Source organism: Mus musculus, chromosome 12 (genome assembly GCF_000001635.26).
Source record: "Mus musculus strain C57BL/6J chromosome 12, GRCm38.p6 C57BL/6J".
Classification (NCBI taxonomy): Eukaryota; Metazoa; Chordata; class Mammalia; order Rodentia; family Muridae; genus Mus; species Mus musculus.
The window spans coordinates 98,530,176-98,544,376 of record NC_000078.6 but is presented as its reverse complement, the minus strand read 5'-3'; the positions used below and the strand labels follow the sequence as shown (position 1 = coordinate 98,544,376).

The window sequence follows — 14,201 nt, the reverse complement described above, 5'->3', positions numbered from 1 at the left end:
AGGACATTTGCACATATGAACTCATGGTGACCATGACAATGCATATAAAATATTTACAAGCTCCAGCTCCTGGGTGACGCCCAGGGTGGAAGGGTTGGAAGAGGTGGGCATGAAGTCCCTCTGTAGTTGAGGAGCTGTTGGCCTCTAGCAACTGCTGGGAGAAGGAAAGTCGATTTTATTAAAGGATATGACTCCTCGTAGGTCGACGGCACCCGGGGACAGGCCCTACACCCAAGAACAATTGAGCAACACAGTTGGACTACATGTGTCTATAAGAAGACAGATCACAAAGTAAAGTGATGGGGGCTGATCTAGGAGGAATCGACGGAGGGGAGTGAGTATGGTCAAAACACAGTGTATGAAATTCTCAAAGAACTAATAAAAATATATTAAGGAAAAAAACTCGATAGACTTCTAAATTCTGGCCATACTCTGAGATCAGGGTGTCTTCTGCAGATCAGAATGTGGTCTTTTTTTAATTAAAAGGTCTTGAGTGTTCTTAATCTAAATCATTTCAGAATTCAGGGGCTGAGTCATTCCAACCAGTACGCATTTGTTCAACTAATGAACTCTGAGTACAACCGTATGGATTCTGAACGTTGCAAGTGTCCATGCTAATTGCTGTGGGGATATATTGAGATACTACAAGAAGTCAGTATGCCAACAGGTGAAGACGAATACTGTGGCTTTCAATTAACTGGTCTCTGGAGAGATAGAGGCTGCTGACAATCCCTAATGATAGTTAAAACTAGTCAAAACAAGACGGAAAATGAGTTTAGTGTTAACTTTTTAGTTGGCATGGTAGACCCTGTTCACTGCACACCTCTAATTCTATATACAAAGCCTATTAATTACTCATATTTACAATCCTTAAGGAGTGGTAAATCCTTAAGTGCTTACTATAGCCACTTCCTAGACCAAGTGCCCTTGCAACATTAGATATTTAAACTCTGCGTTTTATTGTATGCATTTGCAGATGAGAGAGTCATGCAGAAGTGGGGTCACATAGGCAAAGCATTTGTCCCTTCTGTTTATGCTCAGACTAGCAAATTCAAAGCTGGGATGAGAATCCAAGCTCTAGATTTTTGCGGGGAGGGTGTGGGGTATTTTTCCCTCCAGCCTCATGAAGTATCAGAAGGTGGAGGAGGGACGGATGTAAGATGACTGCTATCTCAATCATGGAGAAATGCTCTTCTGGGTTCCAAGGAGAGCTACATTCCAACCAGAAAGCCTGCTTTGAGCTATATTTGATACACAGTATAACATAATATACCATATAAAATATATATCTTGGATATATTTTATTTATTCATCCAGAGAAACAGAACAGCAAACCTGTTCAGACATTGAAACAAAATTCCTTTAGAGGAAATTTCATATTTATTTGAATTTTACTCAATTGAATTTCCCCTTAAAGTTTAAATTTTAGCTTATTTTGATGGAAGGGTTCAAAAGTTTAAACACTTATGGTTCGTTCCACACTATTCTTGAATATTTTTAGTTGAAGGGTTTGGTCTGTAAACATTATCTGTGTTGTTATTCTAAGTTTAAGCCCGAAGTCTCAGTCACTAACTAGTCTCTACTACTGGCAAAAGCCACATCACCATCTGAAACAACCTTCAAAATGCACATGTAAGCATAACATTAAATGCTGTTGAAGAAGGAGAACTAACTCCAGTTTTTAAGAATTCAATTTGAGAGACTGGAGAGATAGCTTAGTGGTTAAGAACATTTAGTAATTTTGTAGAAGACCTGGGTTTGGCATGATAGCTGGAAATGATCCCCTCCCAGGGGATCAGATGCTCTCTTACGCTCTTCCAGGGCACCAGACATGCACATGACTGGGAATTAGAGGGGGGCAGGGAGGTGGCTCAGTTGGTAAAGTGCCACCTACACATACCACTTTCAGAGTCCAATCACCATATATACATGCATGGTGATGTACATCTAACCCAGTGGTATTGGAGTGGATAAGGGAGTCGGGTGGATCCTTGAGTCTTATTGGCAAACAAATCTAGCTGAATCTGTGAACTGCAGATTCAATGAAATCCTTTGTCAACAAACAAGCAAGCAAGTAAATAAAGTGGAAAGCAATGACAATACCTGACAATGACCTCTGACCTCCACATGCTCATGTACCCTCACATACACCACATCTGTGTAACACACACACACACATACACACACACACACACACACACACACACACACACACACACACACACACACACAGAGGCACACACGCACACTTTGAGTATATGTCTGTTAGGATTTCTTGGCTCCTTTTGCACAGAAACACACCTCAGAAAGAATGATCAAACTGAGATCTTTATTTCCACACAGCAAAGTTTGCTGGATGGGAAAAATGATTAAAAATAATCTTTTTTTTTAAAAAAAATTAATTCATTTTATTTCATGCAGTTTTTCTTCATTTATTTTCTTTTTTCCCTCCCCCCATGTTTTTTATTAGATATTTTCTTCATTTACATTTCAGATGCTATCCCAAAAGTCCCCTATACCCTCCCCCCACCCCCCCTCCTCTACCCACTCACTCCCACTTCTTGGCCCTGGCGTTCCCCTGTACTGGGGCATATAAAGTTTGCTAGACAAGGGGACCTCTCTTCCCAATGATGGCCAACTAGGCCATCTTCTGCTACATTTGCAGGGGTACTGATTAGTTCATATTGTTGTTCCATCTGTAGGGTTGCAGACCCCTTCAGCTTTTGGGTACTTTCTCTAGCTCCTATAATGGGGGCCCTGTGTTCCATCCTATAGATGACTGTGAGCATCCACTTCTGTATTTGCCAGTCACTGGCAAAGCCTCACAGGAGACAGCTATATCAGGGTCCCTTCAGCAAAATCTTGCTGGCGTATGCAATAGTGTCTGTGTTTGGTAGCTGATTATGGGATGGACCCTCGGGTGGGGCAGTCTCTGGATGGTCCATCCTTTCGTCTTAGCTCCAAACTTTGTCTCTGCAACTCCTTCCATGGATATTTTATTCCGTATTCTAGGGAGGAATGAAGTATCCACACGTTGGTCTTCCTTCTTGATTTTCTTGTGTTTTGGAAGTTGTGTCTTGGATATTCAAGGTTTCTGGGCTAATATCCACTTATCAGTGAGTGCATACCAAGTGACTTCTTTTGTGATTGAGTTACCTCACTCAGGATGATATCCTCCAGATACATCCATTTGCCCAAGTATTTCATGAATTCATTGTTTTTAATAGCTGGGGAAAATAATCTTAAAGTATGAATCTCTCTTTTGGATAGCAGGCAGTGAAGTTCTATGGACACATACAGCAATTCTTCACTTGGGATTAAAATAAGTGTAAATGTTTGGATGCAAGGACATTTTAAATGTAATCCCAAATAAGCCTGACATGGAGCTGAAGCGCATCGTTAGGTAAGAAACCACATATAGCTGTGCTAATTGTGTGCTGTGGGTCTGTGGGTGACCCTTTATGCCACTGGGCAGGACAATCCACTCTGGTGGATTCCAGCCATCATCCATTCTTCAGCACAGAAGGCTTGATGCCAACCTTCAAGGTTACAAGAATAAAAAGATCTTATGTACTGTTATTTCCAGGTTTCCAATGCCCCCCATGGACATTTCATTTAGGATATTTCTTTGGGATTGTGAGTGGTTTCCTAGGAATAAAAGTGTTGTTTTGGTATAGTATACAACGTAGCATCCTGGGGTAGAAGTAGCTAGCCCTCAAGCTGGTAGCTGATTGTTTTAGTGACTTGTATTAAGATATTCCCCCAAAGTTGGAATGCCCCAGTCTTCAACATTTGGAGTTTGAGGGATTGTGTGGCTATTTTCCTTTTGCTCGCACAGAGCCAAATGTAACCCTGAACACCAACGATCAAAGCCCGATATGGCTGAAGGACATATTAGTACCAAATTGAGAAACTCAAGCCAAGTTTCCAAATAAATATGACAGCATGACTTGAGCAAGTCTTTCATGGGATTTCTTGCAACAGAACTCAAAGGTGCTAAGATATCTCTATAGAGCTTGCACTTGAGAACTGGGTAGATGCCAGCCTTCTACCTGGGTTCTAGCATTTGTCTTGGGCAAATTGCTTAGATCTTTTGTTTGAAGAAGTTGAGCTAGATGCTATCCAAAACCACCCTTTAAGTGGAAGGAGTATTATATTATTATTATCATCATCATTATTATTATTATTATTATTATTATTATTTATTTTTGGTATAATTGTTTCATTACAAACTTCTTTATTTTGGTATTGTTTGTTCATTGTAGTATGTACTAAAGGCTCACTCATGCCAACTACATTTACCATGTAAGTGAACTAAATGAGCAAGATATCTTCCCACTGGGGCTTGTAGTTTAGTGGAGGAAGGTTCTGGGGATAATGGCATATTTAACAGAGGAGCATCAAATCATAATCTTACAGTCATGAGCTTCACTGTGATAAAGAAAAACGAGGAGCCCAAGGTCCTTCCGATAAACAGAGCCCATCAGGGATGTATATATTTTTATTATAAGGATTTGGCCTGCATGACTGTGGAGGTGAGCAGGACTTGAGAGCTACTGAATGAGCCAGCAAGCTGAAGACCCAGCAGGAGAGCCAGTGGTTTAGTTCAAGTCTGAAGACCCTGAAGGCAGGGAGAAGCCTCTCTTACTTAAGAGAGCCCAGCCACCTGGTTCTGAGTCCTCCAACTGACAAGATGAGGGCCACCCTGTCAGGGAGGACGAACTAACCCTTTACTCAGACCACTGATTTAGATGTTAATTTCATCTAAAAACAAGCATTTTCACAGAAACACCCAGAATAATGTTTGCAGGGATATCTGAGCACCGTGTGACCCAGTCATGTTAACACAACATTAATGCAGTTATTTAAAGCGGTTGGAAAGGACCTCTCTGATGTAGCAACGTTTAAATGGAGACCCAAAAGGAAGGAAGGAGCTATTCATGAATGGCTGGGGGGATCCCTACCCAGACAGGAAAGAGTATAAATTGCACGAAGCCTGGGGCACAGAGGGAGAGATGGAGAGCTGGGGGAGAAGATGAGAAAAGGAGGCAGAGACCCTGTTTCCAAATCTTGGAGTCATGGGAAAGGCCATGCTTTTTGCTTTAGTGTTTTGGTTTTTTGAGACAGGGTTTTCCTGTGTAGCCCTGACAGTCTAGGAACTAGTTCTGTAGACCAGACTCACAGAGATCTGTCTGCCTCTGCCTCCTGAGTGCTGTGATTAAAGGTTTGTGCCATCATGACTCAGCAAGAGGCAGGCATTGTCCTAGATGGATACAACTGAGAGCAGAGTCATGAGAGGCCATGATAGTGGTCCTAGGAATTGGTAACATGGAGGTCTTAGATATTTTGATAAAGGCAGGCCTGGTAGAAGCTTGCTCATTCTTACATATTTTTATGATTGGCACTCAATGTCTTAGTATATTTTCTGCTGCTACAACAAAATACCACAAACTCAATTTTTATTAAAAAGAAGAAATTTATTTCTCACAGTCACGGAAGCCAGGAAGTCTAAAATCAAGATCAATGTGTGTATCTCTGTGTTTGTACGTGTTTCTTATGCGTTCTCTTTGACCTGTTTCTTTTTTCCTGTTTGTTTGTATTGTCCTATTCTGATTTGTTTGTCTTTATTTTATCTTATTATCACTATTATTATTTTAGAACTCTGTATTCTAATGGTAGAGAGATAGAAAGGGTGTGGATTTGGGTGGGTGAGGATCTGGGACGAGTTGGGGGAGTGATCCATAATTAGAATATATTATATGTAAAAGAAATCTATTTCTAATAAGAAACAAGAAGACGCTGGCATCTGGGGTCTTCCTGCTGTGTCATCCATGGTGAAATATGAGAGGGAGGGGAGAGGGAGAGAGAAGAGGGAGAGGAGAGAGGGAGAGGGGAGAGGGGAAGAAAAAAAGGGAAAGAGGGAGAGGGAAAGAGAGGAGAGGGGGAGGGGGAGGAGGAGGGAGACCCTAGCTATTTACTTTTATTGCTGGTTTTTAAAGAGGTAGTCATTGCATTTTAGGCAACTCATGCATATGCAAATAAGCCAAGACTAAGAGATTGAGCACTTGGGATAGTGTATTGGCTGCTAATAATCCTAATGTGTATTGTTTCCTCATTAGTCATTAGAAGGGTCACGTTTACTGTAGAAGAATCAATTTAGTCAATAGAGGTACTTTATACTTAAAATTGTAATGGTCTAATGACATTTGTTTAAATATGTCAATTCAACCAAACCTGCTTTTGCAGCAAACCCACTCTTAGAAATAAGCCTACTCCCTGCACAGTGAAGTTAGCCCACTTATGAGGGCAGAGCTTGCCTGGTTGGATTACTTTTGGGGGTTTGCTGTGGGGACTGAATCTAAAGCTTCATCCATGCTAAGCACATGGCCTGCCACTGAGTCACTTTCCCCGGCCCGTCACCCTTTACTGGTCCTACTTTTCAGCACTGACACACTGGCCACCAGGTTTCTAGCACACAGACTCTGGGAACACATCAAACCATAGTGCTGTGCATAGTACTTCTAGGATCAGTCTCGGCTTGTGCGTTGTGGATGGTTAATAGCTGTGCTTCTCTCTGGTCCTTAACTTAGCGTTGGCAGACAACATACCAGCTATCCAGTGAAATTTGAATTGCAAAAGAAAATCTGGAAAAGTCTGTTTCAGGTAGTATTTGGCCTACACTTGAAATTTTGTTGTGATTATTAATCTAAAACACAAATTTAACTGGTTGCCCTGCATTTTTGCTTGCTGTATATGGAAGCTCACCTTGAATGGTCATTTTTAAATGGCTAAAATGGTGGATTTTAGCCACCAGCTCTGGTGATAATAATGCATTTACTAAATTATTTTAGCACATCTCAGAATGCCAAGTATGTAGTAGGTTCTCATCAAATGCCAGGTTTATAGAAATTGCATTATGGGTTGAAGCTATAGAGTGTGGATAGCTCCCATGAAGCCTTTAGTTCGATCTGCACTACCACATAACCCAGCTGTGGGTAGCAGCGCAGGTCTGCAAAGGAGCTGGAGACAAGAGGGTGAATGCTCAAGGCCATCCTTGGGTATTAGTGGTTTGAGGCCAGTTTGGGTGCATGAGACCACATCCTTAAAAAAAAAAAAAAAGAAAGGGGAGTAGAAAAAAAGAGAAAGGAATGAAAAAGAAAAGAAAATTGAGTCACATACGTATGCCCTGTGAAGGTGAAAGGAACCACCCACCCTGTACTTGTAGTGTGATGTAGAAAACATGAGAACTGGGCCTCAAGTGGAAGTCCTCGGTGAGTTAGTGGTGGGGCATGTTGGAATTTGTCTGTGGGATGAAACCCTTGTGCCCATGGTGCAAATGTCTGTTGAGTGGATTGCCTCCCCAGTATGATGGTTTAAGGGTAACTGGCCTCTGAAGGGCCATTAAAGTTCTCTAAGTGGCAAAGAAGTCTTGGCTCTGCCCACAAATTCCACAAGCGCCAGGGTGAGTCATTTGCTCTTTTAATTGCTTATGGCAATCTCTCTGCTTCTCTTTCCTCTCTTCTCTACGAGACGGAGGCGCCATAACCACAGAACTACTTCAGATGACCCCTTCAGAGGCAATTTCAAGGAAATGAAGCACCAGTTGAATTAAGACTATCCGATGAATTAAACATGAAGCTAGGATTTTCTGCAAATATTCTATCCCTTGGCTCAAACCTGAGAATCCGAAGATTAGATTTTACTTTCTATGAAAATGGCTCTTTTCATCTCGCGGTTTCCCTGGCTGGGTTATTTAGAAGGATCACATACCAGCAGTTAACATTCACTGAAGCTGACAGGAATTCTTTTAGTCTATATCAAGGGCTTAATGCTACTATATGCTACTATTACGTATCTAATTTGACTTAGATTTTCCAATAATAAATCTCATAGTTCCTTGGAGGTAAATACGCTTCTTCTGGCTGCTCAGTTGCATCTATCTGACCAGTCATAGAGCTTTCACCTGATTAACTCTTGAGTCTAAGGATCTATGGCGAGAAAGGATTTGGCTCTTGAAAATGTCACTGGAGCAAACTTCTGTTTACCCTTGCTTTTGGGCATCCTACCCTTAAAGAGCATAAGGAGCTGCATGAATCTTGGCAGCTTTCTAGAGGAGTCACGTGACAGCATGTGTCACCTCTGAGCCCGAGAATGAGTGCTGTGTCGCGTGGGGGTGGAGGTGAAGGTACTGTCCTCTGCTCCCCACATATGATTACTTCTACCCCAACTGCTCAGCTCCTGTGCAGCAGGGACTCTGCTGCTTGTCCCTGTGCACTTGGTGCCTCGACTCCAAGGGACACTTGATCAACTTTTGATGATTTTCTTCTGTGGACTTTATCCAAGGCATTTATAGCATGTGCGTTGAGGTTGGGATTATGCAAGACCCAGACAGAGATGAAAGGGCCCACTGTCAAGGGGCCTCCTAAAGAGTTTACTCTCTGGCATAAAGAATCGCTAGCAAGAGAGGATATTTTTGGGGATGGGATGAGGAGTTCAGCAGCTGGTGTGGAAAATTCCCTAGGAGCTGTTTCAGCCTCAAGATTGCCCAGGCAGTGCTGACTCTTGCCTTCAAGCAGAGGCCGGCTTATCCTCCAGACATGGGTGCTACTGGGAATCCACAGATCTGTCTTACTACGGGGAATCTAGTCTACGTTTTCAATAAGTCTCTTGATTCCTTGAAGACGTCTCTAATCAGAGCTATTATTATCTTAACACTCTTCAGATGAATGGATTTGTACGCCTCCAACGTCACTGTCTCCTCAGCCTCGTGAGTAATACTGGAGGCAACAGCCCTTCTAGTCGTACTCTTCCTGCAACCCACACCCATCCCTCGCCTCTGATAGCTGCATGAGCATCACAGAGATGGTGCTGATGTAGGCATCACGGATGCGCATTTAGAGGAACTTTTTTTTTCTAAGGGAGATTAACCAGAAGGTGATGCTCAAATGCAAAGCCGACTTGTAGGATGTTTCGTACAAACTGTCTTCTCCCTACGACAGATCTTGTTTATTTTTGCAGCTTCGTAGGCACAGTGAAGGAAGAAGTGTCTAAATACTTCCCCCCACCCCCCATGGAAAAAGTGTTTCTGAAGGTGGTTTCAGTGGCTGCTGTGAGCCAGGAGCACTGAGCAGTCAGGCTGGGAAACGGGGTTAGCTAGGACTGCTTGCAAAGCAGAATGTTCCAGAAGGGAGGGAGGGTTCAGTCTCCATCTCAGAGACTTGGAATAAAGGCAATGGCATACCTTGTTCAACATAGTTTATTCATTAAAATATATAGCTGGAAGCCAAGTCCAGTTTAGGTGTACTATTTGACACTTTCTGCAGAGAATTCCTTTGTAAATATGTATCTTGTCGAGTGTCTATGTCTATATGGTGTCTACTGATAGTGAGGCTAGCTTTAGTGTCTTTATAATATTTATCGTGGCAGAAGGGAAACAGGACAGGACCAGATGAGGAAGGGGGCTGTGGATTGAGAATGACAGCAGTCCCCAAGGAGATTCCATTTTCCCAGAAATAGCATCTCAGCTGTAGAGAAAGCAGAGAGTAAGAGTAGTTCTGAGAGGTACACTTCTAGGTGTTCGGGATCTATTAACTACTTTTCTCATAGGCTGCAACAAATTACCCGACAGAAGCAGCTTAAATAAGGAAGGTTTTATCCTGGCCCACAGTTCACAGTGAGGTCCTGGCGCCAGGAGCTTGAGGCGGCAGCTAACATTGTATCCACCGTCAGGAAGCTGCAAGACAAGTATCCTCTGCTCAGTTTCTTTCCCATTTGTTCAGTTCAGGCCCCTGCTGCCCACACGCAGGGTGGGGTTTTCTTGCTTCGTTAAACTTTTATGAAAATACCCTCAATGACAAGATGGGTTTGTATGGTGATTCTAAGTCTAGTTATGATGACAGTGAAGGTTAATGGTCACATAGGAGAAAATGGAAAGAAAGTTGGCTGAAGAGAAGTGTTGAACATGAAATCTAAGCTGGATGCAGAAGTGACAAGGGGGTGCAGGGAGGATGTAGCAGAGGGGAGGGCAGAAGCAGAGTGTAATTTGAGAGCAGTAAGCTGGAGGGAGAGGAGGCCCAAGTTGGTGTCTCAGTTAGCTTGGGCTGGGCTACTGTAACAAAATACCATGGGCTTCGATACTTATTTCTCCTGGGTCTAAGTCCAGTCAAGACAACCTCAGAGTCCTGTGAGGGTCTCCTCTGTGGTTCCTAGAGGGAGGCTTTCTTCCTGTATCCACACATAGATGTTTTTGTCTCTCCGATCTGCTCTTCTTTGTACGCCATCTTCTATGTGCTTTTCTCTCTGGCTTGTACCTATAGCCTTCCTTGGTACACAAGGATCTCCATCTTGATGTCTCTAGGAATCCATATCTCCCAGGCGTTTTCCATATATGGTGGCCACATATTCCATAAGTGGTTGAAAGCTCAGCCCCTGGGTTTCAAAGCTGGACAAACACTGAGAAGGAATAAAGATTCCAGAGTCCCCCAGGCTCAGGCAAAGACTGGAATTTTCCTTGGGCTAGTCTCCTGGCTCTCTGCTTCTCTCATCCTCTTTATGGCCCTTCTCTCAGTAAGTCGAGTTGCACTAAATCACAAGCAGGTCTGTTTGGGGGGGGGGGTCCACTATAAGTTCCTGGTTGAAATGGGAAGGCGATGATGGTGCTGGTTAGAACTAGAGGCAATGTGAGGCTTGGATATTGGGTTGTTTGTCTCAGAGTTACTAACAAGAGAGCGCTCTCAATGAGAGGATTTGGAGAATCAAGAAGAGAATTTAAAGATTTATTTATTTATTTATTTATTTATTTATTATACAGCATCCTGCCTGCAGATCAGAAGAGGGTACCAGGTCTCATTATAGATACTTATGAGCCACCATGTGGTTGCTGGGAATTGATATATATGTGTAGAGTATAGTGGATCCTTGGAAGCTGTGCAGGTTGGTGCACCAAGAGGCTGAAGAAGTAGACAAGGTTCTGAACAGAGGCTTGGGTCTGGGATGGGGCAACGGGAAGGTGGATCAGAGGAGAGGAAGCTAAAAGCAAGAGAAAGACTGAAACTCTAGGGTCACCTGGGTATAGTGGTGCACACCTTAACCTCAACACTCAGGAGGCAGAAGCAGGCAGGTCTCTGTGATTGAGGCCAGCCTGGTCTACAGAGTTCAAGGACAGACAGGGCTATTTAGAGAGGGAAACAACAACAACAACAACAACAACAACAACCCCTTCATAACTCTAGGGTCATGGAACCTACTCTTTTTGTGACATTTGGCCTTGCACTTCCCAGAAGAATGGTTCTTTCTAATGAATGGTGGCTTGGAGAAGGGATTAGGGAGCCTTCCTGGTGCAGAGAGGACAGTCACTGATTGAATGACAGATGACGAATACATTGAGTTTCTAGTGCATTATAAACACAGTGCAACTCTTTCTTTATTTTGTCCTAGAATTTATTGACTTTCCTTAGCTTCTTGTGTCAGTGTGATCAGCTGAGGCAAGATGAACAGATTCCCTCAGCAAGAGAATGAGTTAAGTGCTGAAGTTGTAGGATTTTTCTTCCTAATAACTTGAAATACAATTTTATGTGGTTTTGCCTCTCACTGTGGATCTTTAAGGACAATGGCGATATTAGAACACCTACTTAGGATCTACTTGAGTATGACTGAAGAAGACTTTGCAGAGCGAGAGAGCAGCGTGTGGAAGGAAAGGAAGGCTGGAGGGGCCGAGGGGGAGCCCTGTCCACGAAGCCTTTGAAAGTGTAAGAACAACGTAGGGATTTTATCAGGCTTTCTTGACCATTGCTTAGAGCCTAGATAGGAGGGGCCCCAGTGAAGAGAGGTAACAGCTTTTGACAAGACTCCTGGAGGATGTAGACCCCTAGCTTAAAGAAAAGGCTCTGCCAATGCCATTTAAACTAGGATCTCAAACACTTGGTCCCAGGGGAGAGAAGGTATTTTGAAAGGTGCAATTGCATGATGGGGAGTGATGTTTCCCTGTCAAAATGTTTTAGTTAATTTAATTTACAGGGGAAAAACATAGGGCATAAATCAAAATATACTATGGAAGCATTTTGGACTAGACTGCAAGAACCCCGGTGGTGGCTGTTCACCTCTACAGTTTTGACTTTGGGGTCAGGACAAAGGGGAGAACAACAGGCGATCTGGATCCCCAGTCTAGCAAATACAGGGGTCACTCTGGGTCCTGGCTCGTTGGTCCTGAGCTGGTGAGGGAGGGTTTATTTTATTGGAGGACAACACATTCAACCTGTCAGCTCTCGAGAGCTCTATCAAACCGACGCGTTCTAGAACAGGGGGACTATTGAAGAGGAACCCCGTAATCAAGAACAGGGAGGATGCGGTTAAAACCGACCAGCGATTCTATAGGACAGTGAAACTTCACCTGGTACCCACCCCCTGTGCGCCGGGAACTTGAATGATTCCGGGTGTGCCACGGGTAGAAGCTCCATTGTCACTCTGTCTGAGAAGCTGTATCTAGGTTGCCTCCTACTTCCTCTCTGTTCTCTCCCAGGCTCCTTCGTGCATCTCACTCACTCATGGTCCCTTAAACGCTGCTCCCTTGAGCTCATCTTTTACTTTCTTCTCACTTTACAACTCCCTCTGGACCATTTCGTTCAGTCCTGAGGCTTCAGTACCACTTAGATCCTCATCACACTCATACCCAGGAGCCCAGATGGATTCCCCTCCCCCCACCTGAATTCCGGTTCCCTGTGCTCCTGTCTCTGGGATAGCTCCTTTGAATGTGCGGTGGGACCACACACACCCAAGTCTCCTGCATTTTCTGCCTTGCAGAACGCTGTGCTCTGTAACCCCTCCGCCTCTAACATGTCTGACTTCTCCCCTCCGCCTCTAACACGTCTGACTTCTCGCTGATCCTGGGGACCTGTGGGTTTTTCTTCCTTCCTTCCTACCTTCCTTCCTTCCTTCCTTCCTTCCTTCCTTCCTTCCTTCCTTCCTTTCCACTTAATTTTACTGATTTTACAACTGGACCACAGTTCTCCACCCCTCCTCCGTTTCTCTTCAGAAAAGGGCCTGTTGTTCACCTCTCTTCTTTGTCTTCTCTGTGATTGCCCAAGTTAAGGGCAGAATGTAGCCCAGTAAACTTACTTTTTTTTTTTTTCTCATTTGAGTGTGGTGTATATGTAGACACATATAGAGCTATGCATGCCTGGCACAGAGATAGGAAGAGGACATTAAGTATCTGCCTCTATCACCCTATGCTTTGTTACTTTGAGAAAGGGTCTCCTGCTTATGTTTTTTGCCTAGGCTGGCAACTAGCCAGCCCCACAAGCCTCCTGTCTCTGCTGCCTTCAGTGTTGCTGTTACAGACATGCAATGGACCACACACAGCTTTTCCATGCATGCTGTGACCTGAGCTCTAGTCCTCATGTGCTCTTACAAGCTGACCCATCTCTCTAGCCCCTGTCCCACTAACATCTGCCCATACTCTCGCCTGTGAGTCTCTCACATCACAGGCTCTTTCATACTGTTGCTAGACTCACCACACATTTTGAGTCTGTGGCTCTTCTTATTTGTATTGTCTTCCTGTGCTCACTAACAAGACTTAAATTCGCCATGCCTCCTGTTACATTTCTAGCTTTGCCTTAAAATCCTGTATCCTGGCTTACAGACTTGACTAAGTTTTAATTATCCCAGCTTGGTTCACTATTCAGTGTGTTTGTACTTGTGGCGCATGTGGCTGATTTTCCTTCCTTTCTGCCTCCCCTTGGACTATGGCAGACTCTTGATCTTTCTGTATCGTGGACATCCTTTCTCTGAAGCCTTCTGGGTCTCAGGACCCTCATACCTCTGCCCAGCATGGCTACTGAACACTTGTTGCCTTTATTTCATGGATCCCGCAGTCCGTTCCACTTGGAATGATGCAGAAAGCTCATGTTTATTGAGTACCTGCTTAGAACTAACCATGGAGCAACACGTCCTGTCTTAGTGTGTTTGTCCTACTGAATAGCATTGTACTTCCTTCTCTGTCCGTGTTGGGGGAGGAGACATGCTTGGAGTAGAGCCAGGACAAGTAGAGAATGGGAGAACTAAGCCCTCTGTCTTACACAGGATGTGAAGAGATACCTTGGCCAAGGCAACTCTTATAAAGGAAAACATTTCATTGGGGCTGGCTTAGAGTTTCAGAGTTTCAGTCCATTATTATCATGGTGGGAAGCATGGCAGTTTGCAGGCAG

The 14,201-nt window shown here is 43.8% G+C and overlaps 1 protein-coding gene across 8 annotated transcripts in view; it reads left to right on the top strand.

The window, feature by feature from the left end:
- Positions 1 to 14,201, top strand: part of Kcnk10 (potassium channel, subfamily K, member 10) — a 148,782-nt gene that overhangs the window by 33,837 nt on the left and 100,744 nt on the right. The window contains exon 2 of one of the 8 annotated variants that reach the window (XM_011244181.2): positions 202 to 334. The exons of the other annotated variants lie outside the window; for them this stretch is intronic. Within the exon in view, the coding sequence (XP_011242483.1) occupies position 334 (1 nt within the window). The 5' untranslated portion in view covers positions 202 to 333. The remainder of the gene's footprint in view (positions 1 to 201; positions 335 to 14,201) is intronic. 8 annotated transcript variants of the gene reach the window in all.